Here is a 25,463-nt window from a genome sequence, read left to right as displayed (position 1 = left end):
ATGATTAGCACCCTGACGCTGGGCAGGTTGGCTTGGGAGAGGACATTGCTGTTGGACCACCTTTCTTGCCACCATATTTGCAGGATCTTCTAGAGGCACCTCTGGTGGTACTTCTCCAGTGCTTTGAGGTGCCTGCTGTAGGTTGTCCAAGTCTCTGAAGCATAAAGGAGCTCAGGGATCACTGCTGTCCAGTAAACCATGATCTTAGTCTCAGGTTTGAGATCCTGATCCTCAAATACTCTCTCAGTCGACTGAAGGCTGAGCTAGCACATTGGAAGTGATAATGAACCTCGTCGTCTATGTCTGCCTTTGATGAGAGGAGACTGCCAAGAAATGGAAAATGGTCCTTATTTTCCAGGATCTTGCCACTGATCTTGATTGACAGGGGGAGATGTTGTGCTGTGGGAGCTGGTTGGAACAGGACCTTCGTTTTCCGAATATTTAGTGAAAGATCCGTTTTCTCATATGCTTCGAAGAAGGAGTTGACAATAATCTGGACCTCAGTTTCAGAGTGAGCGCACATGCAGACGTCACCTGCGTACTGAAGCTTGACAGCTGAGGCTGGAATGATTTTGGTTTTGGATTGAAGGCGCTGTAAGTTGTTCCGTACATTACTCCACTAATATCGTGCACATCACATAACCTCTGAACTTCCTTCTTTGTGTTAGAAAACCAAGCTGCCACTCATATTGACTAATCTGTTAGGAGCGAAGGGAGCACAAGCAGACACTATAGGGGTAACCTTATGAGTTCCCACTTCAAGTGGAGACCAGTAAAATTAAAATCATGGGTAGTGCTTGCCAAATTTTTATGAATAAAGTATATTTCTGGGGAAAAAAACATGGGTAGTGCTTTCCAGATTTCAGTTATGTGCTGCCAATGGGCAAGCGTCCCTGCTATTAGCATAGACTCCTACGATTACTATTATACACAAAGAAGCAAGTCCTTCTGTCATTGTTCATTTAGTTATCATTGTATAAAGAGATGGAAATGATGTGGATTCTGTGAATAACAGACACTGTTCCATGGATATTACTATATTCATATGATCATTCCTAATATGAAACACTCTTTATTCTGTTTAATGCACCTATAATACAATTCATTATTATAATCCCTGTGATTTGCTCATGCTGTACATGTAATTACTGAGAACTGGGACCATGGAAATGCCATCTGTGAAATGTAACTGGGCATGGATAAAGATTATAGTAAATGTTAGCTTTGATAGAATGGAGCTTTTCTCAACTGCCTTTGGTAGTAAGGCAAACATTTCACAGAATATTTGTTTCAAAGATTAAATAAATTAATTGTACAGAGTACGTGATAGTGCAAATTGTACATGGTCTATGCAAGGAACGGGTTCCATAAAAGGCCTTCCCTCCTCTCATGCTTTCTTAAGTTCATAATGTTATGTCAAACAGATTTACCACACCAGCCCATAATTTCAAATTTGAGGTTTTATTATTAATACTAGGCCAGAATTTGCTGCGACAGGGCATCTAACGATGTCCGCCATTAGTTAGACCTGCCCTTGCACATTTCTGTTTTTACATTTTTTGCATGTTGTAAGTACGAGCTGATAATGCTGCAGCAAGAGAAACAGGCCATCTAGGACTTGAGTGAACAGGGCAAGCAACTGTGTATCTTCTTAACCAATCAGATTGAAGGATAGTGAAATTAGCAGCGCAAGGACTAAGAAGAAAGTGTAAACTATAGTGCGTGAATTCAATGTCAAATCAGGTATAAAAGGATAAATAGAGAAAGGGAAAGCAAGATTGGATTAAGAAAGAAAAAAGACAGAAAGGAAAAGTAAAAGATTTTTAGTTTTAAATTTTATAATGTTGATATCTCCAACAACTAAAACCTGTAGAATGCGACTCCACACTTGTAATAGTTAATTTTTAGTGCCAGAGAGGTTGATTGGCAGTAATTAACACTTATCACATCGTTAAAAGGGTACATAAACTGGAAAGGACAAGACTTAACTTTCTGTGATAAGATTAGTTCATATCTACAGTGCAAATGCAACAACTTCACAGCATTCAATGCACTTCAATGATGAGCCAGACAGCAAAATGCCATTTTTGCAAAGCTGACAACAGAATGGTGCAACTCGGACACTAACTTCTGGATATTTGAGTTTAACTGCACATCTGGCTCTTGCCTTAATTGCTGTACCATTTGCACATAACGGCGAGCACTACTCGACTCACCATTATTTTGACAGCAGTATCTGGGTCATTACAATTCCCCACACAATTATTATTAGACAGTGCAATTGCAATAATTTAGAGCTAACTGTCTTCTTGAACTAGATGTACTGTTATCAAAGTGATTTTTTTTTAAATAATTTTTTTAGAATTATGGACATTGGTTTATTTGGGAAAACTGAAAAGATTCCATAGATGTGTTTTTTTACAAGGGTCACTGAGAGGTCTTGTTTGAAAACAAACCTTTACTGGATGTCACATGTCTTAAGCTCAATAAACAACAGAAGCCTTGGTGACTTGGGGAAGATGTTTACAGAGAAGTGACAGGTCAAGATTTATGGTGGTCAGGAGGTTTTGCTTTTGGGATATTGTTTTGGTTCAGTTGGGGTGTGGACTGTATTGAAAGCAGTTGGGTTTGTAGCCTGCTGAAAAACATCCAGCTCCTCTTTCCTCTTTGAAAAAACCCTACGAATCCAGTGTGTGAGAGCTAAAGCCCCTGATGCCGCATTTCTCCTAAGACGCTCCTGGAAGGCCTGCCAGATTACTTTGCAATGCTGTCTGAAAAGAACTGCTCCAGAAAAGATCCCAGTGACTCGTCTATGTGTACTCAGATGCCAGAAAGTATTCCATTTTTGGGACATGAGCAGCTGGATTTTAAAGCCCCCCTGCTGTCGGAAGGATGGCAGGGGGCGGCAATGAAAATCAGTGCAGCGGAGGCCCACGACCGAATCTGATGGCAGCAGGCCCCGTACCAATCTCGGCGGTGGCGGCAAGGCCTCGTGGCAGCCGCCCCACTACTCGGCGATGGGACCCCCCATTTCAATATGTTAAACTAATTTACATACCTGATTTAATGAGGGTCCTGTCACCTCCTTAATAGCTGCACTGATCTTCATTCGGGTGGCCGACAATGCCGCGCCTTCGAATCCCAGTTTGAGGAAACGTAGTACGACACCTGTGGGGAGCAGGGAGGGGTATTTCTTCTCTGTGTGAGAGGGGGAGCAGAGTAACAACGATGTAGATTGGGTGGGGGGCAGTTGATGGAAAGGAGTAAAGGACAAAGTTGCTGAACTTTGGTGGGGGGTGGGGAGATCAAATTCTCATTATTTGAATTGAGGGGGAGGGGGAATGTCTGGAAATGCCATGGTGGGGGTTGGGGGGGGGGGGGGTGGGTGGGAAAATACATTTAAAGGTCATTTAATTCTGTTTTGTGGAAATTTAACTTACCTGGCCCTTTAATTTTTAAATGTCCATTGAGGGCTGTAAGCCCTTTAAAAATGGTGCTGGTGCCTGCGCCTTGGCGCCAGATGCCATTGCCAGCGACTGCTCGCCTGATCCCTCCATGTCATCGCAGGGGGAAGGCGCTGTAGTGTGTATATGCTGGGGATGTTGGCCGCCTCGAGGATTTCTGCGTTGGAGATACGGTCCTGCCACCTGATGCCAAGTATTCTCCGGAGGCAGCGAAGATGGAATGAATTGAGACGTCGCTCTTGGCTGACATACGTTGTCCAGGCCTCGCTGCCATAGAGGACACAGGCTCTATACACTCGGACTTTTGTGTTCCGTGTCAGTGCGCCATTTTCCCACACTCTCTTGGCCAGTCTGGACATAGCAGTGGAAGCCTTTCCCATGCGCTTGTTGATTTCTGCATCTAGAGACAGGTTACTGGTGATAGTTGAGCCTAGGTAGGTGAACTCTTGAACCACTTCCAGAGCGTGGTCGCTGATATTGATGGATGGAGCATTTCTGATGTCCTGTCCCATGATGTTCGTTTTCTTGAGGCTGATGGTTAGGCCAAATTCGTTGCAGGCAGCCGCAAACCTGTCGATGAGACTCTGCAGACACTCTTCAGTGTGAGATGTTAAAGCAGCATCGTCAGCAAAGAGGAGTTCCCTGATGAGGACTTTCCGTACTTTGGTCTTCGCTCTTAGACGGGCAAGGTTGAACAACCTGCCCCCTGATCTTGTGTGGAGGAAAATTCCTTCTTCTGAAGACTTGAACGCATGTGAGAGCAGCAGGGAGAAGAAAATCCCAAACAGTGTGGGTGCGAGAACACAGCCCTGTTTCACGCCACTCAGGATAGGAAAGGGGTCTGATGAGGTGCCGCTATGTTGAATTGTGCCTTTCATATTGTCATGGAATGAGGTGATGACACTTAGTAGCTTTGGTGGACATCCAATCTTTTCTAGTAGTCTAAAGAGACCACGTCTGCTGACGAGGTCAAAGGCTTTGGTGAGATCAATGAAAGCAACGTAGAGGGGCATTCGTTGTTCGCGACATTTCTTGTATCCTATAAATGTGTGCTGTAAACTCTGTATCATTGAGAAGGCTCGTGGGGCAGGGGGGCGGGGGTTAACTGAAGTCTTCGCCCTTGCATATGCTTGAAATAAAGTCTTTATTTGCCTTAATCCCGTGGACTCGAGAGTGGTTAGATTTTTACCACAACAGTTTGGCGTAGTCGGCAGGATCCTCAAGGTTTGGTCGCCGATACCTGGTCACACGTCAGCATTAGAGAACAGGTGAGTACTTTTACTTTACCACCTATTAGATAGGGAGATTTGTGTTTAGGACAGGAAGCTGGCGGCCGATTTGAGAATCCGAACCAAAGAACGGGTCTACGGGTGGAGTAACTAAAGACAGCACAGCGCTAAGCTTGCAGTTCCTTGGGTAAACGAGGAGGTAATATCGTTCTCGGGGTAAACCAGGCAAAGTAACGAATGGCTATATAGGAAATGAGAGGTCCGTTTCCGTAGAAAAGAAATAAGAACAATCGGAGAGGAAATAAGAGGTCCATTTCCCACATCGGAACGATCGTAGGGTAACGAGAGGTCTGTATCCACACAAATAGTAACGTTAGTCAGAGTACAAAACATCAGCCATGGCAAATAAGGATCTGGAGTGGGGACATGAAGGCTCACTCACCGAGTTTATGGCAGCCAAAAGCAAGGAGACTTTAGATAAAATGATCAAGGAAAGTTGGGATCCCTTGTGGACCCCGGATAGGCATAAAAAATAGTGGAAAGAACAGACAAACGGGAATAATAATACTATGCAAATGCTATCTTCCCATGTGTCAGTCTGGAAAGTCTGAATTAGCTAGGCTTACTCAGGAATAGAGACAGGTTATAAGTGTTAGAAGGGCAAGAGCCGGAGTGGGAAAGTGAGAGGTATCAGGTTGAGGTAAGAGGGACAATTTAAACAAGATTCTTTAGTGAAATTTAAAGTGAGTAAAAGCAAGTTACAATGTCTTTGTTCGAGTCTGTATGAATGTTGGACGCTTCCACGACTTAATGTCCTTGTCTGTGTAGCTTGTGTTCAGTCGACCTAACAGGCCTTAAACCCTCTGTGGTCTGATTTTAATGTTGAAAGTATGAGTCTGTTACTTTTTCTATTCTTGCACATTTTCTGTGGGAACACTGAGTCATGTTTTGGGTGTGAACTAGTTGAACCCGTTTGTGTGTTCCTCGGGCTCGGGACAGGGAATTTAATGCAGATTTTTGGTACTTTGAATTCAGAACCTTTTACAGGAATTAATATTTCTAAGTTGTTTGAAATTAAGGAAGTAGGAAGTGTGAATGTGATTGCTGACTGTGTTCATTTCGGTTCAAGATTGCGCACCCAGAGATGAGGTATAAAAACTGAATTACATTTTAAATTAAAGAGGCTGATGTAATGTTTTATTCTTATTTTAAAAGTTGGTTTTGCAACTGTGAAAAGGCAATGAACAATTTAGTAAGAGATAAGCTTCAGCCTTGAAGGCTTGAAGATGCCTGGCAAAAATCCAATTTGAAGTTTTAAAACACTATGCTTGAATTGGACCAAAGTTTAAAATGTACTATTGCTTTTTTGCAGTTTAAATTAAAGACATGTCTTACTGACTGTTTTTGATTAGCAAATGTCAGGAATTGGAGAATGGTTAAGGGAGAGAAAGGATAAATAAAGGAGATACGGGAAAGATTCTGTCTCAAGTTTGTTTAAGAGGCTGGTGTTAAGTCTTTTGCTGTAAGAATGTTAAATAATTTTTTCTTTAGTTTTTTTTGGTTTTATTACAGTCATTTGAAAAGGCGCCTGAAGAAAGAACATGAAAAATGACGTAATTTACCTTTTCTTTAAAACAAAAAGCACATGCTATACAGTTCTGTGCGTGGTGAATAAGCATAGGTTTGAATTAAGTTTAAATTATTAACGTTAACTGACATGTTAAATTGGGAAAACTGGAATTTCATTAATGACCACAATGAACTTCGAAGTTATCATCCCGTGGTGTGAGGGAGTATTTAATTTCGGGTGCAAGGCTCACTCATATAACATTGGCAGCTTTTAAATTTTAAATGTTTATTGCTGTGAATTGGTATTTGGAATCATCTTTGTTGTATCAAAAAAAATCTTTGGGTTAGGAACCTCTTACAAAAATGTTAAAAGTTTGGTTACAACTGGAGTTTGATCTAAAATGTTGTCTTCCCCGATGGAGATGTTCTGAAGTTTAAGGGGATAATCAAATTTAGAAAATTGAAAAGAAACAGTCTGGGTGGTTTCTATAAATATAGAGAAATAAGTTTCTTTTGGGAAGAAACCAATGGAACGTTAACAAAACCTGCCACTCCAGCAACACTATTATTTGAATTTGGGATAATTTTAAGATGCAAAACGTCCAGTGTAATTTAGCAAGTTACTTTTAAGAAACTAACTGTCATCTAAGATAAAGAACAAACAAACAAATGAAGGATAAAACAGAAAAGGGAATTGTAGCTCAGTGTCATTGGTACATAAGGCCAAGACAGCGGGTGCGTGGTGTGAAGCAGTCATGAGGAAAGATAAATGATCTTAGAAGGTCAGCAGTAAAAAATTTGGGGTTGTTTTACCATTTTAGGGAACTGTCCTGAACAGACTTAGGCAGGAGTCAGAGAAGGGTTAGGAGGAATTAAGTTGGAAGCACCACAGTAAATTAAAATGCTGTTGGAAAAGATAAAAAAGGAAGAAAACTGTTCGGAGATCCGAGGCGGAACACTGGTGGGGAGGGGGGAGAATTAAGTTTTCAGGGTGAGGGGGGGAGCAGGGAAAACTCTTGCTGTTGTTTGAGGGGATGGTGGCAAGGGGTTGAAGGTCAAAATTAATAAAGTTCGGGGGGAAAGTTTAGGATCAGGTGAAAAGTTTTTTTTGGGGGAGAGGGCAACTGATAAAGTGATTAGTCGGGGAGGTGGGAGAGGGGATTAAAACTGTGAATAAATTTTTATGTTTAATATTCTCTCCCCTTTCACTTTAAATATTGAAATGATGCAGAAAGGCCTGAACCCTGTTAAAAATGATGCCGGGGCCTGCATGGTGGCGCTGGACACCATTGCTGGGGATGGAGTGCCCGCCATCTCTACATCATCAGAGGCAGGCGGTCCACCCATCCACGTAAATAAGCCACCATGCTAAATATCGCGGCATCTCCATGGGGTAAATCCCGCGTGTGCACCTCGCCGTACTGGCCATAGTCTTGGTAGTTTCTGTTTGGACAACAGTAATTATTGGACTAAATATGAAAACAACATCACTGTGTGTCAGCTCAGAGCTTTGGTACAGGTATATCCTGTACAGAAAGATTGTAAAAGGAAAAATCTTAAAGTGATGGGATTAGTACTTTACTTTCCAGGAATGCCGCATGGATTGACACCATTCCCATTGGTCTCAGGTCAAACTACATGACTCACATTCTGTTTCTGCCAACAAGGGGGCCAGCAGCAGATATCTTAATTATTTTGTTTCAGGCAATGGTAGCGCGGTGGGTAACAGTAACGGGTGATCACCCTCTTGGTAATTGCAACAGCATGGGAGGCACCCACCATAAATATCAACAGAACAACCTGCCTGCACCCAGGACAGTATACGTGCAACTACATAAATGATGGAACAGCTTGAGGGCATCCGGAGTGAACATCACGGCAGGATGGACTAATCTGCCTCCATATGTTTAAAAACTCAAAGGGAAAGGCCTGTGATGTGTTGGCTCTGGACTCAGTAGATAACGTTGCTTCAGATATTGAAGATATAAGATTTGATACGGCTCCCCAACACATACATCAGGCTGTGAAAAGATCTTACTAATTTACACCAGGAAAGACAGGAACTGAGTTGCGGCATTACATCATCTGCCCTTGTAATACTCTGAGACCCATCAGTAATAACTCTGCCATAGTGTTATCGGTCAGCCCTCTCGAAAAAGCCTTTAAGGCAGTCCAATCCTCACCTATACAGTGGTGTTTCTGATAGACAGGACGAGGTTCTTATATGAAGGATTGGAGTGTGATAATAATCACACCTTCTGCCTACAGATCACTGACTCCTTTATGGTGGGGTATTTCCACCTTGCAGGCTGTGGCCCTCGCAGGGTATATATTCAGCCCATGGTGGGATGGTTCATTAAACATTAACGACATCCCGGGAAGAATAGCCCAGGAAGCGGTGCAAAAGGCCCTAGCCACCACTAGGAGAATTATGGAGCAAAGCTATCAAGCAATCGTGAGGGGTAGGGTGAGTCGTAAACTTGGTATGCATTGGGGGTACTGTGATCAATGAGTAATGACTATTGTATCCTATAAATGTGTGCTGCAAACTCTGTATCACTGAGAAGATTCTCGGGGGTTAACTGATGTCTTCTCCCTTGCATATGCTTTAATCCCGTGGTTAGATTTTTTCCACAACAGAAGTAATAGCACAGCTTTTGAAATTGGAAGAAGGAAAAAGCAATCCAGATGATAATTCAGTTGAATTAGCTAGGATTCAGTTGCAGATGAAGTAGCTTGAACTGGAAAGGGAAAGAGAATTGGAAATGAAAAAACTTGAGCTTGAACAGGGAAGAGAATTGACAATGAAGAAACTTGAACTTGAGAGGAAAGGGCAAAAGAGAAGAGCATTTCAAAGAGAAAAAGAAAAAAGGGAATTAGAATTTAAAAAGCTGTAACTAAGTCAAAAGAGTGGCCTTGGCTCCTAGGAAAATTCAGGTGCGTAAAGATCTGACTCCAGCCAAGGACCCAGTGGACAGCCGTTTAAATTTGTACAAGCTGTCCCAAAGTTTGAGGAAAGGGACATACAGGCATTTTCATTACTTTTGAAAAGATAACTAGACAGATGAAGGAAAGCTGGACATTGCTTATGCAAAGCAGGTTGATGGGCAGAGCTCATAAAGGTTATGCCATGCTTTCTGAGGAGGCTTTTGCAGAGTATGAGATGGCAAAAAAGGCTATTCTCATTCCTTATGAGTTAGTCCCTGAAGCTTATAGGCAGAAATTTTGGAATCTCTGGAGACAGCCTGGGCAGACATATAGAATTTGAGAGCGTAAAGCAAATTAATTTTGATCATTGGATGCGGACACTAAAGGTAGAGGCCACATATGAGAACCTTAGGGAACTAATTCTCCTGGAAGAATTTAAAAATTCACTCCCTCCATCAGTAAGAACCCATGTAGAGAACCAGAAGATTTCAACAGTCAGACAGGCAGCTGAGATCACTGATGATTATGAACTTGTTTACAAATCCAAACCCTTTGTCCATTACCCCCACAAACCCGAGAAGGATAGAAGGTGAGAGGGTGAAAGAAAGGCAAGTAGCCGGGGACAAGAAGGGACAGCTGGGAACGCCTGGGATCTCCTCCTCAGACAAGAAGGGAAGATGCTGAGGGTGGAAGTGAGACCCGCAAGCCGATGTGTTTCTATTGCCACAAAGGTGGGACACCTTCGTGCAGAATGCTGGAAGTTAGGGGGTAAACCCATGGGACTTACTGCGGTGCACAAGGCCAATGCAGAGAAAAGGGGACTGACCAGGAGTACAAAAGAGCAGGCTGTAGCTCTGACTGCAGCTGTAAGGCCAAGTACAAAAACCACTGTGAGTGAGGAGGATGTGAACAAAATACCTGAGAGTTATAGGGAATTCTTGTCAAAAGGAAAAGTAACTCCTTATCCCTCAAGTGAGGCAGGTAAACCTATAGTTATACTTAGGGATACAGGAGCCACCCAAATTCTTTTGCTGGGGAAAGTGATAACTTTTCCACTAGAAATCGCACTGAATGCCAAGGTTTTAGTGAATGGTATCCGCGGGGAGTACATACCCATGCCTTTGTATTGGGGGCACCAGGAGTGTGACCTAATGTCTGGAATGGTAACCATAGGAGTTGTCCATAGAGCCAGTAAAAATGTCGACCTAGTAGCTTCTCCAGTAATCACAGAAAGACTAAGTGAAGTCAAAGAGACAAAACAATTGCAGGAAGAGGTTCCAAGAATTTTTTCTTCATGTGTAGTGACCCGAGCAATGGCTAAACAAGTTCCATTGTCGGAGATGAAATTGGCACCACAGACAGATTGCCAAATATCTGAAACTTTCTTCGTGGATTTGGATAATCCGAAGGAAATGTTCAGTGAGTCTTTTCTGATCAAGGCTCAGCCACCCAATCCAGAGTTAAATAAAGTGACACAATTGGCTCTAACAGAAGCTGAGGCAAAGGGAGTTCCGGAAGGCTACTATATTAAAAATGGGATTCTGATGCAAAAGTGGAGACCTCCTCATAGACCTCGGATGAAGAATGGACAGTTGTTCACCAGATAGTGGTACCACTGGGAAATATCAAGGATAGCCCATAAAATTCCTATGGCGGGACATGTGGGGATCTGGAAGACCCAATCACATATAGGTCGACATTTTTACTGGCCAGGTCTTTCCAAGGACGTGGTGCAGTTTTGTAAAACGTGCCATACATGCCAGATTGTGTGAAAACCACAACCTGCCATTGAACTGGCACCTCTGATTCCCATACAAGTTTTTGGGGAACCATTTAGTAGGGTGTTAGTAGACTGTGGGACCTCTACCAAAAACAAAAGCGGACACCAATATATACTCACTATCATGGATATGGCTACTCGGTTCCCAGAGGCCATTCCCTTGAAAATAATTTCTGCTAAGGTAGTGATAGAGAAGTGAACCCAGTTCTTTACTAGATATGGATTACCGAATGAGTTTCAGTCAGATCAAGGTTCCAATTTTATGTCTAAAATTTTTCAAGAAGTTATGGGTAATTTGGGTATAACATAGGTAAAATACTCAGCATACCACCCACAGCCACAAGGGGCTTTAGAACCATATATTCAAACCCTCAAAACAATGCTTAGGGCAGACTGTCATGAATTTCCCCATGATTGGGATAAAGGGCTAGAATTTATTTTGTTTGACACTAGGAATTCACCTAATAAGTCTACCAGTTTTAGTCCTTTTGAATTAGTTTTATGGACATGAGATAAGAGGTCCTCAAAAACTAATCAAAGAAAGGTTTTTAGAATAGAGGGATGAACCTTCTGTGTTAGATTATGTATCTGTGTCCAGGAGCAGCTCACGAGAGCCTGCAAGGTGGCTCAGGAACACCTAAAAGCTTCCCAAATAACCATGAAGAAATGGGCAGACAAGCATGCCAAGACGCGAACATTTCAACCAGGGGATGAGGTGGTCGCATTACTGCCTTTACAGGGTGAACCACTGAAAGCACGGTTCAGTGGTCCATATAAAGTGGTCAAAAGAATTGGTAAAGTAAATTATTTAACTGACAACCCAAATCGCCAGAAAAAGAATTGGCTGTGTCATATCAATATACTGAAACAATATCCGGGTGGAGGATAATCAAGCACAGATATGTCAGGTATTAAGGGCAGGGAGAGATGAAAGGGATAGTGAGGATGAGGCAGAAGGAGGCCTAGACAATTCTCAACTTGAACCTCCTACTATTCAGTTAGCTAATACTGAATTGTTAGGGAGATTAGAAACTATGCTTTCATATTTCGATGCAGGACAATGGAGAAGACCTAACAAGGCTACTCACAGCATTTAAAGGAGTCGGTAGGAACAAACCAAGATGCACAATCTTAGGCATACATGATATGGATGTAGGGGAATCCTTTCCTATAAAACAGTATCCTTATCGCTTACATCCAGAGAAACAGGCCCATGTGAAAGCAGAAATCCAATACATGTTGGAAAACCACTGCATTGAACCTAATCAAAGCTGCTGGAGTTCTCCAGTGGTGTTAGTGCCTAAACCTGGTGCTTCAACTAGATTCAGTATAGACTACAGAAAGGTTAATGCAGTTACAAAGGCAGACTCCTACCCATTCGTTGCTTGGAAGACTATATTGACAGAGTGGGCAGTACCACGTTTCTTACAAAAATAGATTTGTTAAAGGGATACTGGCAGGTTCCTTTAACACCTCGAGCCAAAGAAATATCGGCCATTGCCACAGCAGACGGTCTTTTCCAATGCCGAGTGATGCCATTCAGGCTAAAAAATGCCCCAGCCACCTTTCAGAGACTAATGAACCAAGTGGTAGCCAGTGTTCCTTACTGTGTGGTTTACATTGATGATGTGCTGGTATACACTGACATTTGGAAGGACCACTTGAAACAACTAAAAGCCCTGTTTAGCAAATTACAGTCGGCTGATTTAGTGATAAACAGTGCCAAAAATGAATTTGCAAAAGCGATCGTAACCTACCTCGGGCATAAAATAGGGCAAGGACAAGTGTTGCCAAGAACAGCAAAAGTACAAGCATTTGGAGCTCCCTATCGGTAAGACTAAAAGGGAAATCATGAGGTTTGTGGGGATGTGTGGTTTCCACCACAAGTTTGTACCAAATTTTAGTACTTATAGCTGCTCCGCTGATGGATTTGCTACAAAAAAAGAATGACAAGATAGTGTGGTCAGGAAAGTGCCAAGCATCTTTTGAGAGGCTGAAAGCCATTTTGATTACTGAACCTGTGTTGGCTGCCCCAAATTTTACTAAGCCCTTCAAGGTAATGATTGATGCTGGTGACCTGAGAATTGGTGCAGTCCTGTTACAAGACGATGAATCGGGCATAGAGAGGCCAGTGGGATGCTTTTCCAAAAAGCTAAATCGACACCAAAAGAGATACTCAACAGTGGAAAAGAAACCCTGGGCTTATTACTAGCTCTTTTAAGAATTCTGAAGTATATGTCCGCCACGACTACAGAGAAACACTCGTATATATGAATCATAACCCCCTTGACTTTGTGGAAAAATTCAAGAACCAGAATGCCAGACTATTTCGATGGAGTTTACTATTGAAATCTTATCACTTAAAGATTATCCACATTGCAGGGAAAAACAATGTAATTGCTGATGTTTTGTCTAGAATTTAACTTTGCTTTGACTTATCTGAGTACAAAGATGGTACAAAGCAGAACTGTATTGGTTACAGGTAAAGACTGAATGAGAATGAGTGTGTAAATGTGTTTTAATATTTTTCATCTTCTGTTCTGTTCTACACTTTGTAATGAAACGCATTTAAAAATGGTGTTTCATTCCTCCAAGGATGGAGGTATTATGAAAGTGCTTCTATTTTTTCTAATTTTTTTTGAGGACTTGTATTTTAGAATTATGGATATTGGTTTATTTGGGGAAACTGAAAGGATTCCATGGATGTGTGTTTTTACAAGGGTCACTGAGAGGTCTTGTTTGAAAACAAACCTTTACTGGATGTCACATGCCTTAAGCTCAATAAACAACAAAACTCTTGGTGACTTGGGGAAGATGTTTACAGAGAAATGACAGGTCAAGATTTATGGTGGTCAGAAGGTTTTGCTTTTGGGATATTGTTTTGGTTCAGTTGGGGTGTGGATTGTGTTGGATTTGTAGCCTGCTGAAAAACACCCAGCTCCTCTTTCTCTACCTCTTTGTAAAAACCCTACAAATCCAGTGTGTGAGAGCTAAAACCCCTGATGCTGCATTTCTCCTGAGACGCTCCTGGAAGACCTACCAGATTACTTTGTGACACTGCCTGAAAAGAACTGCTCCAGAAAAGATCCCAGTGGACTATCTATGTGTACTCTGACACCAGACTGTATGCCATTTTTGGGACACAACATATCTCATCCTTTTTCTTCAAGAATTAATAAGTATTTGGCCAAAGCATTCTTTTTTTGTCCTTTTTTTGTAAAAGACCTCTGCAGACAATATTTCTTTATTTTTCTTTAAACTGCATCTGTGAGTGTGTCTATGTTGGGTATTTAAAAAGGGAACTTTCATATTTCAACCTGTGTGTTAATGCTTTGCTTCTTTACTGGATAAGTCTTGTTTTATAATAAATTGATAATTTTGTTGTTGATTAAAGAAACCTGGTTGGTGTATTTTATTCTGGCATAAAGAGTAAAGTATATGATCAGTAACTGGGTAAACATTTAAATATATGTTGTGAACTGTGGAGAAGTGGAACTAGAGAAAGATAGTGCACTCCTCCCGTCTCAGTCATAACAGTAGAGGATGTGAAACATTGACGTAAGTAGGTAAATATTTTAACTGCCCAATATAAAAAGCATTTCCATAGTTCATGGAAATTACCAACAAATTCTGCAGACATTATATTTTTTATGTTATATATATTACATATAAAAATACTGACATTAGGTTTTAAATGTAATATTAAATTGGTCTGCACAAGGGATATATATGTAAGATGGCACATTAACACATGCGAAAAATAGTTCAAGTTACCAATAGGAAGCTCTTTACCAATACTCACCCTGAAAGCCACAGACTGGTGAGTAAGGGGTAATTCCCAAAGTGCTTGTTAGTGTTAGTGCTTGTATTTCATGCTAAAAATCATTAGTCAGTCATTGTAAAAGAATGCTAGCCGGTTAAATCATCAGAGAATTCAAGAGCAGATAAAGTATTGATCTCCCATTGTCAGCCTACTATGGCTTCATTTCACAAAATTGTTTTAAAAAATCCACACAAAGCACCCAGATTGTATCACACAATTGAAGAAAATGATCACATTTGCATTATAAATAATTTTCAAATGCAGTAATCATGAAAATATACAGAAGTACTGTTTTGAATTATTTGTAAAATATTATTTCACACATATATGGTTATAGAAATGAGATATTTTTCTGTATTTATATCATAAAAATATAACTTGGTTTCAAAATAATTTTCCAAGTGCTGATACCATTACAATAGATCCTCACTGTTAATTATCCAGTCAATTTGACTTATGAACATTTTCCTGTCTCAGTTTATGCCACTAGGCATATCCTCTATTTCTTTGACTATATTTATTTAGGGCATCATAATATTTTGTTAGGAGTCTGAAATGTGTGGAAAAAATCTTGCATCAGCTAATGTTTTAGATAAATTCAACCTGCATAGGCCGACAAAAGGGACATCCATCTATTGATAGAAAGATAAGCCTATGCTATATTTCTACTGAAATATATGATTTCTGGCTGAGGAGGTTGTTTAACCTTTGGATGAAGCAGGTGGTAGCAGAACTTCTATCATTTCCTCTTCCACTGCAGCCTTTCCCTCCAATGGGCTCTCGTTGGGTTCAACAACTGCTGAAGGACTTTCAGGTTTCTCGACACTTTCAGCCGCTGGGATTTCGACCTCTTCCGTTGCTGACTCCAAAGCCTCTCCACTAGCTTCAATCACTTCAGGAGACTGGACTTCATCTGATTCTAACAATAGATCAACATAGCCAAATCAAAGCATATCCAGATACAGTATTAGCAATGCTTAAAGAGGAACTTCACCCCAGACTGACTGATGCTTGCAGAATCTACAGTAAAACATGCAGTTTATTTGAAAAGTGAGGGCAGTGCACTGCATAGTCTGGTACTAAACCATACAGACCAGAGGTCCCATATTGAAATCTCAATCTGTGCTGCATTCTCTGACCTCAGTCAAAGCAGTAGTTGGGCACAAAAATTTGCATCAGCACCAGTGGATCAAGAAAAGGAATGGGTCAACCAGTGTTCCAATCCTAATTAATACCCAGTGAATTTTGCCAAGGACTGAATGTGTGTATCAGATGAGGACAGGATCATAATGAACAACGATGCCTGCTACAGTGTACCAGCCTATCAATGCCCAGTCTACACTCACACAAGAATGATCACTGGAGCAAGCTATCATGGGTCAACTTGTATCAATGGAACCATGGCCTAGCATGACAGCATGTAGAGGAGATGAGGGAAGCAAATTGGAGGGGAGAAGGGAAATTCTGTTATACTAGAGATAATTGTCAAAGTTGAGAGGAAGTGTCCTGCAACATAAGAAGATCCTGAAGGAATGTTATATCAGAAATCTCGGTGACAAACAGCACTGCATCACCAGGCACAAATTCATAATGCCCTTCCAGTTTACCAATGATAATGACTGGGGTGAAGTTTCCCATCAAAATTAAGAGCACGAAAAAATATCACTTATAAGCCACCAAACCAAATGAACCTGCAATGCTAAAGGCATGCAATTCAGTTTCAAAAAATGGACAGTCATTAGCCTAAACTTTAAACAGGAGGGAAAGAAGGAAAAGGCAAATGACAACATTGACAAACAGTAATTCCCCTCTTTATAAAATGTCTCTAGGAATTACATAAGAATGTTATAGTAAGAGGCATGCTCAAGGGATTGTGCTTTATATGGACTCTCCAATAATGAGGGAACCATGATGACTGGTGGTCCATCAGACATTGTTATAGGGAGGGATTACTGCATTAGAGATGGTAGCGGATGGAAAACCATAAAAAACTGATAACTGCTGGCATTGAGAATATGTTCAGCAATCAAAAAGGCTAACTGACTAAATGCAGTAATTGTGGAAAATCTGCTTCTAATTATCTACTCACGGCCATTAAACGAACTTCCATTTAAAGATTTTTGCTGAACAGGTTTTCAAGCTCTGCCTCTATTGTAAATCAACAAGTTGTTTTTTGATGCATTGTTGGCAGTAAGCAAGCAGTCATTCAGTAAAAAAAAACCCTACGGGACTGAGAAACAAACACAAAAGGACTACCCCTGGCATCCAATTATACATCCACATTTTGGACGGACGAATTCTTGGCATTTTACTCTGGAAAGTATACAATAAAAACAACATTAAAGAAATACTGAAAAGAAAATCACAGTTCCACATTTATTATTAGCTGTAGTCTTACTGTCATACCAAAAATTGAAATAGGAACATTTTGCTGCTATGGTTAAGAGGAAAATCTACCAAAGCTACTATTCAACACAAAAACACAGACAGAAGAGAACATAGACAAAAGGGAAGAACAAGAAGCATTTAGCCTCAAAGTGCCCAGTTTTGATCAAACAAAATCAAGCAAGAGTTTAACTCCATTCTGAAGCGCACTGGAGTCACACATAACCACAAATAAGGAAAGGGAAGGAAGAAGAAATGTAAAGGATTAAATCTCTCAGCACCACAAGAATGGAAGAACTTGTCTGCTGCGTTTCCTTTTAAAGTATTGTAAGTATGGCTTTTATCTTTTTTGATCTGATTTGTTTCTAAGTTTCCCAAATTTGAGATTTTCATTCCATTAGATTTGGTATTCTGTTCTTTCTCGATGTCCAGATTCCAGACTAACCCATTGATATCCTACATATAATGATATCTCAGTTCTGAAAGATTCCCATTTACAGTATGTCAGGTGAAAATGTTAAAGTATTGGAGAGGGAACACGCCACTTAATATTCAGACTGGAACCCTTGAGTTTGTGCATTTTATGTGTATGTACTAGCTGTGTGCTTGTTCATATCCAAGTTTGTAGTATGTGCATATATATATGCTTATATGTGTGCAAGTATGTGATAGCTGGAATTTTACGCCGCCCAAGCATGGGGGCGGCATAAAATTGAGCGGCAGGCTCCGGGAGGCCTACCAGCCCTGCTTCCGCCTCCGGACAAGTTTACGGCGGTCAGGCGGTGGGGGAGGGGTGGGAAACCGCCCGCCCGCCCGAGGCTAACTTAAGGGCCCTCGCCAGCCTCCATGGGTATTTTAACCGTGGCAAGCGGGCGTGCTGGGGACGTGAAAGGCTGCCCAGCAATAGCTGCCGGCCTTTCCACGCCCCGGGCTGGGGGGCATGGCAGGCGGGCACAGGGTGCCCGATTGAAGGCCGCCCCTGCCTCCCAACCCACCCCTGCGACCCAAGACACCCTCCTCCTCCCAAACGTCCACTCCAGCCTCACCAGGGAAGAACCGATCCCACTGGTGAGGCATGCCCCTCCTTACCTTCCCTCCTTGATCCATGGCATCGGCTGGGTTGCAGTCCCAGCAGTGGCCTCCACTCCCAGTGGCGCTGCTGGGACTAAGAACTGCCGGCCAACTGATTGGCCGGCAGCTCACTGAGGCGGGACCTCCTCCCTCTCGTGGGTGGAAGTCTTGCCTCGGGACAATTAAAGCCCGGGAACCGGAAAATATGGGACGGATCCCCGGGCTAGGCAGAAGCGGGTTCACCACTGACTTTCATGTCGGAGTCTGGCTCCCATCCATCCACTGTAAAATTCCGGCCGATGTGTGTACATTAAGCTATATATCATTTTTTATGTGCGGGTTTCCTTTTATCTAATTTGATTTTTAAAACATTGTGATCCCAAAAATCCACAATTCTTGGCATTGAATTTGGGAAGCTATTAGGACAAGCAGAGGCAGGGTTCAGGGTGGGATGCATTTATGCTGGGTTTTCACCCTATTTCAGGAGTTTCTTTGGTTTCCTGGGGTTAGTGAGTAACCTGACAACAGGGAAGGAGGCAGGACTGGAGGAATGATCTCATGCACCGGACTTCCACCAGTCCCATCTCTGGTACTCCCAGTGTGAGAGAGGCAGGAGTACAAAACTTTACAGTGGCAGAAGTGGCACTGCTGTAAAGAAAATAATCTTCCTGGAATCAGGCATATTTTTGTTCATTTCTAGCCAGATCTGCTGGCACAGTTGTGTCCCATTATTTGCTAATTTTCTGACCTCAGGAATTCCGATTGGGTCAGGCATGATGAAAGGGAAGGCCTGCTCCACTGCTGTAACATGAGCGCCAGTTTTGAGCCCTACATCGCTGTGGGGAGATTGTCAGAACACTTGTTATACAAATATTCCCAATCACGGGGAAAAACAGTACAATCATTTGTTGTGTTTGCTCGGAATAATACAAATAGCGTATAATTAATGGCATTGATGCCATTAACCTTCCAGTTAAATAAATTGTACCTCTTAGTTTCAATTTTGGTGTGTGTTTGCGAAAAGTGCAACTTTTGTAGAGTGCATACTGCATTTATAAACATATTTTCTTTTAAAAAAAGGTTCTAGGCTCACACTTTGGACTTCAGTGTTCCTTCTTAATGGGATTTGTGTTTTTATCACATCCCAAACTAAAACTACCTACATACTGTGTAAAACACAGTTTGTGTTACATAGACAACATGTCCCTAACTACATATAAATAAGTGAATCTCAAAATACCCTTATGTTAACACTTAACAGATCTGGAATGTTAACTAGTTATAAATGCTTTTTATTCATTCATGCATATGGTTGTAAAAGAGACCTTGAAAACATGATTTGTTATTGTTTGTAGCCAATTCACTATTTATTACTAAATGTAAACATTAAGGTGTAATAATTAGTGTATTCTCACCATCTTTCTCTGTAAGCATAAACAGGACAAAAGGAAAAAAGAATTTGTTAATAAAACACAAATAGTTTCAGTATCTTTTAGTTAAAGACATATGGATTTCATGAGACAGTGTCGTGTGCAGCTCCCTTATTGGCCTAGTAAATAAAAGTATCACACAGTACAGCACTAAGAATAGAATGTCCTAGGATTGATCCCTGTTCCGTGCTGAGTTAGTTACTCACAGCCAAGCAGCAACTAGGGTATGGCAATTGACCTCAGCACCCCTTGGCTAAGGATGAGAAAAATTAACGATGGTTCCTGACTCCTGTCCAGTAACCTGTGCTGAACCTGACCATGTGTGGATATCAGCTGATGACAGGATTAGCCTCAGCTCTGAAGTGCTCCACAGCTGAAAACTTCTTGGCATTCACCACTTGGGCTCGCACGTGAAATTGACTAGTTGAGTGAAAAATGTAAACAACTGTTCTTTGTAACCATATCTTGATATGAGTCAGCACCTTCAGGAGAGGAGGGGAGAAAATTGGGAAATAAGTAGAAGAAATGTCTGGAAAAACTCTCCACTTGCTAATAAACACATGTCACAATCAAGTAAATTGCTTTGAAAAGCATCATTGTGTTAAAATCTACAATTAATTTCAGATTATAGAAGAGCGTAAAATGGCAGAAGATTTGGATCAGTGTTATAGTAAACTAAAAGCTAGCATGCATATGCAGCAAGCAATTAAGAAGGCAAATAATATATTGGCCTTTATCGCATGGGGTCTTGAGTACAGGAGAAAAGAAGTCTTGCTGCAATTGTATAAAACCTTGGTGAGACTGCACCTGGAGTATTGTGTGCAGTTTTGGTATCCTCATCTAAGGAAGGATATACTTGCCATAGAGGGAGTGAAATGGAGGTTCACCAGCCAAATCGCTGGGATGGTGGGATTGTCTTATGAGGAGAGACTGAGGAAACTGGGCCTGTATTCTCTAGAGTTTCGAAGAATGAAAGGTGATCTCACTGAAATTTACAAAATTGTTACAGGGTGTGACAGGGTGGATGCTGAGTCTAGAACCAGGGGACATAGTCTCAGAATAAGGGATAGGCCATTTAAGACTGAGCTGAGGAGGAACTTCTTCACTCAGAGGGTGGTGGATCTTTGGAATTCTTTACCCCAGAGGGCTGTGGAAGCTCAGTCATTGAGCATGTTCAAGACAGAAATCAATAGATTTTTGGATACTAATGACATCAAGGGATATGGGGATAACATGGGAAAGTGGTGTTGAGGTAGATGATCAGCTATGATCTAGCTGAATGGCAGAGCAGGCTTGATGGGCTGAATGGCCTTCTCCTGTTCCTAAAGGCAGAACTAGGTTAGATGTTAGGAGGTGGTTCTTTTCCAAACAGTAGTGGACCTGTGGAACAGGCTGCTGGCTTGTGCAATGAACACTGATTCACTGAAGTCCTTCAAGTGAGAATTGGACTTGTTTCTCACTGCAGCGAAGATCACCATGTAGAGGAGGTGCGTACCATGTAACATTAATTAGAGCAGAGCGGTCTGCTGAGCTAGGTTTGATCACCGAAGGGAAGTCAGAGAGGAATTTTCCAGATATTTTCCCCTAATTGGCCTAAGATTTTATCTGTTCTTTTGTTTCTCCCAGGGGATTACATGACTTCCGGATGGGGTGGGGACTGTGTGTATTGTGATACACAGAATATCACAACCATATGGGACAAGCTGAATGGACCAATAGGTCTTCTCCTGTCTGTCAGTTTTGGTAAGTTCACATAGCAGTGCTGTGACAAATGATGCACATTTGTTCTCCCTCTTCCCTAAAAAACAAGTTTTACCAAATGCTTTTTTCGTAAAGGCAGTGCCCTAACAGTGAACTCATCACAGATTCACAATTTTTAAGTAATTCAGGCAGTTTTTTTGAATCAGACTGGTATACTTCAAGTAGGATGATGGGTGCATGCTTTTGATGCCTTCCTTAAATGGAAATATCAACTACACAGAAAGTTACTTGTCTGTTCTATCAAATTATATTTATTACTGTCAACCGATAATTCTAAAGGGTTTCTTTGTGGAAAAATTTGAATTATACATAACATAGCCAAGTTGAAATTTAATGCAAAAAATTGGATTATCAGATAATTTGAATTAAGACATTTTAGATTAAGAGAAGACTAATTCGCAACAATGTTGCTTTATGTAGAGTTACACAGTGAAACTAATTGCTGTATAATCCAAATTGTATTTGTGGATTTTTGTCTTCGATGACCTGCTCCTGCTTTGTGGCATGAAAGGCTCTGTCTCACAAGGTCAAAATATTGAAAAAAATAATTATCATTACAATGCCAGCTGTTTCCTAAATGATTCCAGTTTTGTTTTTTTCTCCATTACCCAACCTGGAAGTCAGTGCCAGATGTTAATCACTATTTGTCCGAAAAACTACTTTCAGACAGTTGTAAATTTACCTTTCACTAGTTTGATCCTGAGATCCCTTATCCTTCTTGTCAGTATTTACTCAAATGAAGCAAAGAAAACTGCATTGCTGCCATGTAAACTTTCTGATCCTGGGTTACGATGCAGTAATTCCTACTGGGAAGTGTACATGTGTAAACGTTGGCTAAGTATAGAATCAGGCTTGGCTACTTTGCCAACTTCTCTTCAATTAAATAGCCACTATGTACCCAATGCCCAGACTCACACATGGAGAATGGTCACTTGGGTGAGATACAGGAAGACTCTAAATAAAAGATGAGCAATAGCACTTTGTCTTGCTCCTCTGAAGGGCTTTCTCATTAGTAATGTAAACATTTATTTTTTTTAAACTCCTGCATTTTTCTGTACAATTGGCAGTTGTTGTTGTTTTACTTAGATTGGTACTGTATTAAGTACAAATGGTTAGAGCACTGATGTACTATGCTATGGATTTGGAGCAGTGGGTCCATACTATGATTCCTCACCTCCTGAATTTCCAGGTTCAGCTGTGTCACTGTGCAGAAATGACAAGCAGAAACCTGGATGAGGGTAAATCAAAGTAAGAATGATACCGTGCAATTTTCTTACACTTCTTAGCAGCTAGTTTCAGACTTAATGTTGAACCATCTGTTCACTTAGCTAGAGAATGATGTATACATAGAATTACATAAACGCTGCACCAAAGAAACAGGCCATGCGGCCCAATTGGTCTGTGCTGGCATTTATGCTCCATACAAACCTCCTCCCACCTCTCTTCATCTAATCCTATCAGTATATCCTTCTATTTCTTTTTCCCTCATGTGCTTATCTGGATTCTCTTGAATGCATCTTACCACTCTTTGGGGAAAGAAGTTTCTCCTGAATTCCCTATTGGATGTATTGACTATCTTATAATTATGGGCCTTAATTTTGGTCTCCCCAGAAGTGGAAATACCTTCTCCATGTCTACTCTATCGAACCTTTTCATTATCTTAAAGGCCTCTATCAGGTCAACTGGCAGCCCTCTCTTTTCTACAGAAAAGAGACCCAGCCTGTTCAGCCTTTCCTAATCAGTTCTGGTATCATCCTTGCAATCTTTTTTGAACCTTCTCCAGTGCCTCTATATTCTTTTTGGATGGAGAAACCATTACGGTAAATTTCACATAGCAAATTATACTTTTATGATTCACCTCATCTTTATTTTCATTCTCTAAATATAAAGAGCTGAACAGTTTGTAAAATGAAATGTGAGCAGTACAACTGTCCTTCAGGAAACAGAGGTGGCCTTGAAGGGGGTACACTGAATTTTTACTTCAGCCCTTTGAATACAACTGATACAGCACAACATAGCCTGTCACTTTAATGCAGTAAAAATGGGCACCCCAGAATATTTGATACTGTATTAGGAGCAAAAAATTAAATAGGGCATGAGGCTTGAACAAATGCTTAAGAACCCATTTTAAAACATGTAGTACATGTCGTGGGAATGTTCATGATTACCACATAACCTGCATAGACTCACCATTAATCCCTCTGGTTAATGCTGCAAACAACTCGCATGCCACTGCCTTTTATCTCCAGATGTTCTCTTTACAAACATGAACACAGGCTTTCTCTATCTACGAATGTCTACTGTTCCAGCCAATCTAATGATTAACTTGCTAATATGCAATAATATTTTGATAAGGAGTGATATGCAATTCAATATGATAGCAGAATGGAATTGTCAAAGATGTTATTAAAATGTTTCAATTTTAGTGTGGTAGAACCTCTACTATGCACACTCAGCTGAAATTTTCATGGCACAAAGAGTTGCCTGAGACATTGGTTCATTGCACAGCCGCAACCTCCATCAAAATTCTAACTAAATTCCTCTTACCCTCCCCAGTAGCACCACATTCTCATTCTGCCTGACCGGCATCAACCTCACAGTTCAAGATTAATTTATGCTATTTGGATTGGGCCTTCATCCCTGTGCCAAGGTATTAATTCAGCAAATGTCTAAGACCAAAATTTGGAAACTTTTGATTATCTGCCAGTTTCCTGTGTCTGGAATAGTATGGGCGAAGGTTCCTATCATCTTGAATCACAAACATTTTAACAATAAAATATGTACTGTTCACTCTATGGGCTGAACTTTATGGGTCCCCAAGTGACAGCAGCAGAAATGAAGGGCTGGTAAAATAGCAGGAGGTCACGTCAGGATGGCTCCCCGATGCTGTCCCGCCACTGGGGAAGAGGGGTGGGCAGGAGGCGGGCCAGCGTGCGGATCTGCTGCCCGCTCCACGGAAATGGGCAGCTGGTTTTCATTTTAAAAGCCCCAATTAGAGACTGTTAAGTGGTGCCACTGGCATTTTTCTGGCAGGATAGGGCCCCCCAACAATGCATGGAGAAGCCACCATCTTCATGGAGGCGATCTCCCTGCGGCAGCCCGGGTGGGGTGGCCATCAGAGCAGGAAGCTCCATGGCCCACAGAAGAGGGCACAGGCAGGAATGGCAAACCCTGCAGCCCCAACAATCTCCCTCGAGGGCTTTCCCTCTGATCAGTGGGGCCTTCCACCCTCGGTCCCCTAAACGTTTTATTCGAACTTACCAATCTCAGGTCTGAGGTCTCCAAGCTGCCTCAGCAGTGCCCACCTGTGTTTCAGCTGGCGACTGCAGAAGCCCGCCTGCCGTTCTTAATTGGACGGCGGGCCCAGAGGCAGCCAATTAGGAAGCCGCCTCTGGTAAAATCTCTGAGCCAGTCTGACTGCTGACAAGTGCAGAATTGAGAAAATATAGCCTTATATGATAAAAAGACACATGGATTTCAGAAAAGGAATTTCCCTAACATTTGATAGTCCAGGAGCTTTGAATGCAGGAAAACACAGAGAGCTGAATTTTCGTCGCTGAGGCAGGGGACAAGAGCTGGATTTGTTTTTGGGTCAGAAACCCGCCTCCAGTGGGAAACTGAATAAAGTTAAGATTTTCACTGGAGTGAGTCCTTAATTGATATAGAAAGAGATTCTCTGTCCAATTAGAGCCAATGGGGGCAGGAATGGAGGTGGGTCAGATGAAGTGTTAGACTGATTTAGACTCTGTACGGCAGCTGTCACTGAGGCTGCTGGTTGTCCTGAGAGAGAGATCTGCTGATTGTACCAAAGCCTTCCCCCGCACCAGAAGGGGGCGAGATGTCACAGGAGAGCCTGACACTTGGGGTAGAGCTGCCCCTAGCTTCACTGATGCTGACCTGGATCTAATAGTGGAGACTGTGAGGGAAAGAGGGAGGTCCTCTTCCCGGATGGTGACAGGAGGAGGCCAATGCTTCGCGCAGAGCACTGAGTGGGTCACTCGGTGTTTTCTTATATTCTCTGTC

The 25,463-nt window shown here is 41.7% G+C and overlaps 1 protein-coding gene across 3 annotated transcripts in view; it reads right to left on the bottom strand.

Moving 5' to 3' along the window:
• Positions 1-25,463, bottom strand: part of mgarpa (mitochondria localized glutamic acid rich protein a) — a 73,408-nt gene that overhangs the window by 22,468 nt on the left and 25,477 nt on the right. For all 3 annotated transcript variants that reach the window (XM_068043732.1, XM_068043713.1, XM_068043722.1), the window contains exon 4: positions 15,500-15,712. In XM_068043732.1, the coding sequence (XP_067899833.1) occupies positions 15,500-15,712 (213 nt within the window). The remainder of the gene's footprint in view (positions 1-15,499; positions 15,713-25,463) is intronic.

Source organism: Heterodontus francisci, chromosome 1, assembly GCF_036365525.1.
Source record: "Heterodontus francisci isolate sHetFra1 chromosome 1, sHetFra1.hap1, whole genome shotgun sequence".
In the NCBI taxonomy this organism is placed as follows: domain Eukaryota; kingdom Metazoa; phylum Chordata; class Chondrichthyes; order Heterodontiformes; family Heterodontidae; genus Heterodontus; species Heterodontus francisci.
Note: the sequence above shows the minus strand (reverse complement) of the source record. Positions and strands in the feature narration are given on the sequence as shown.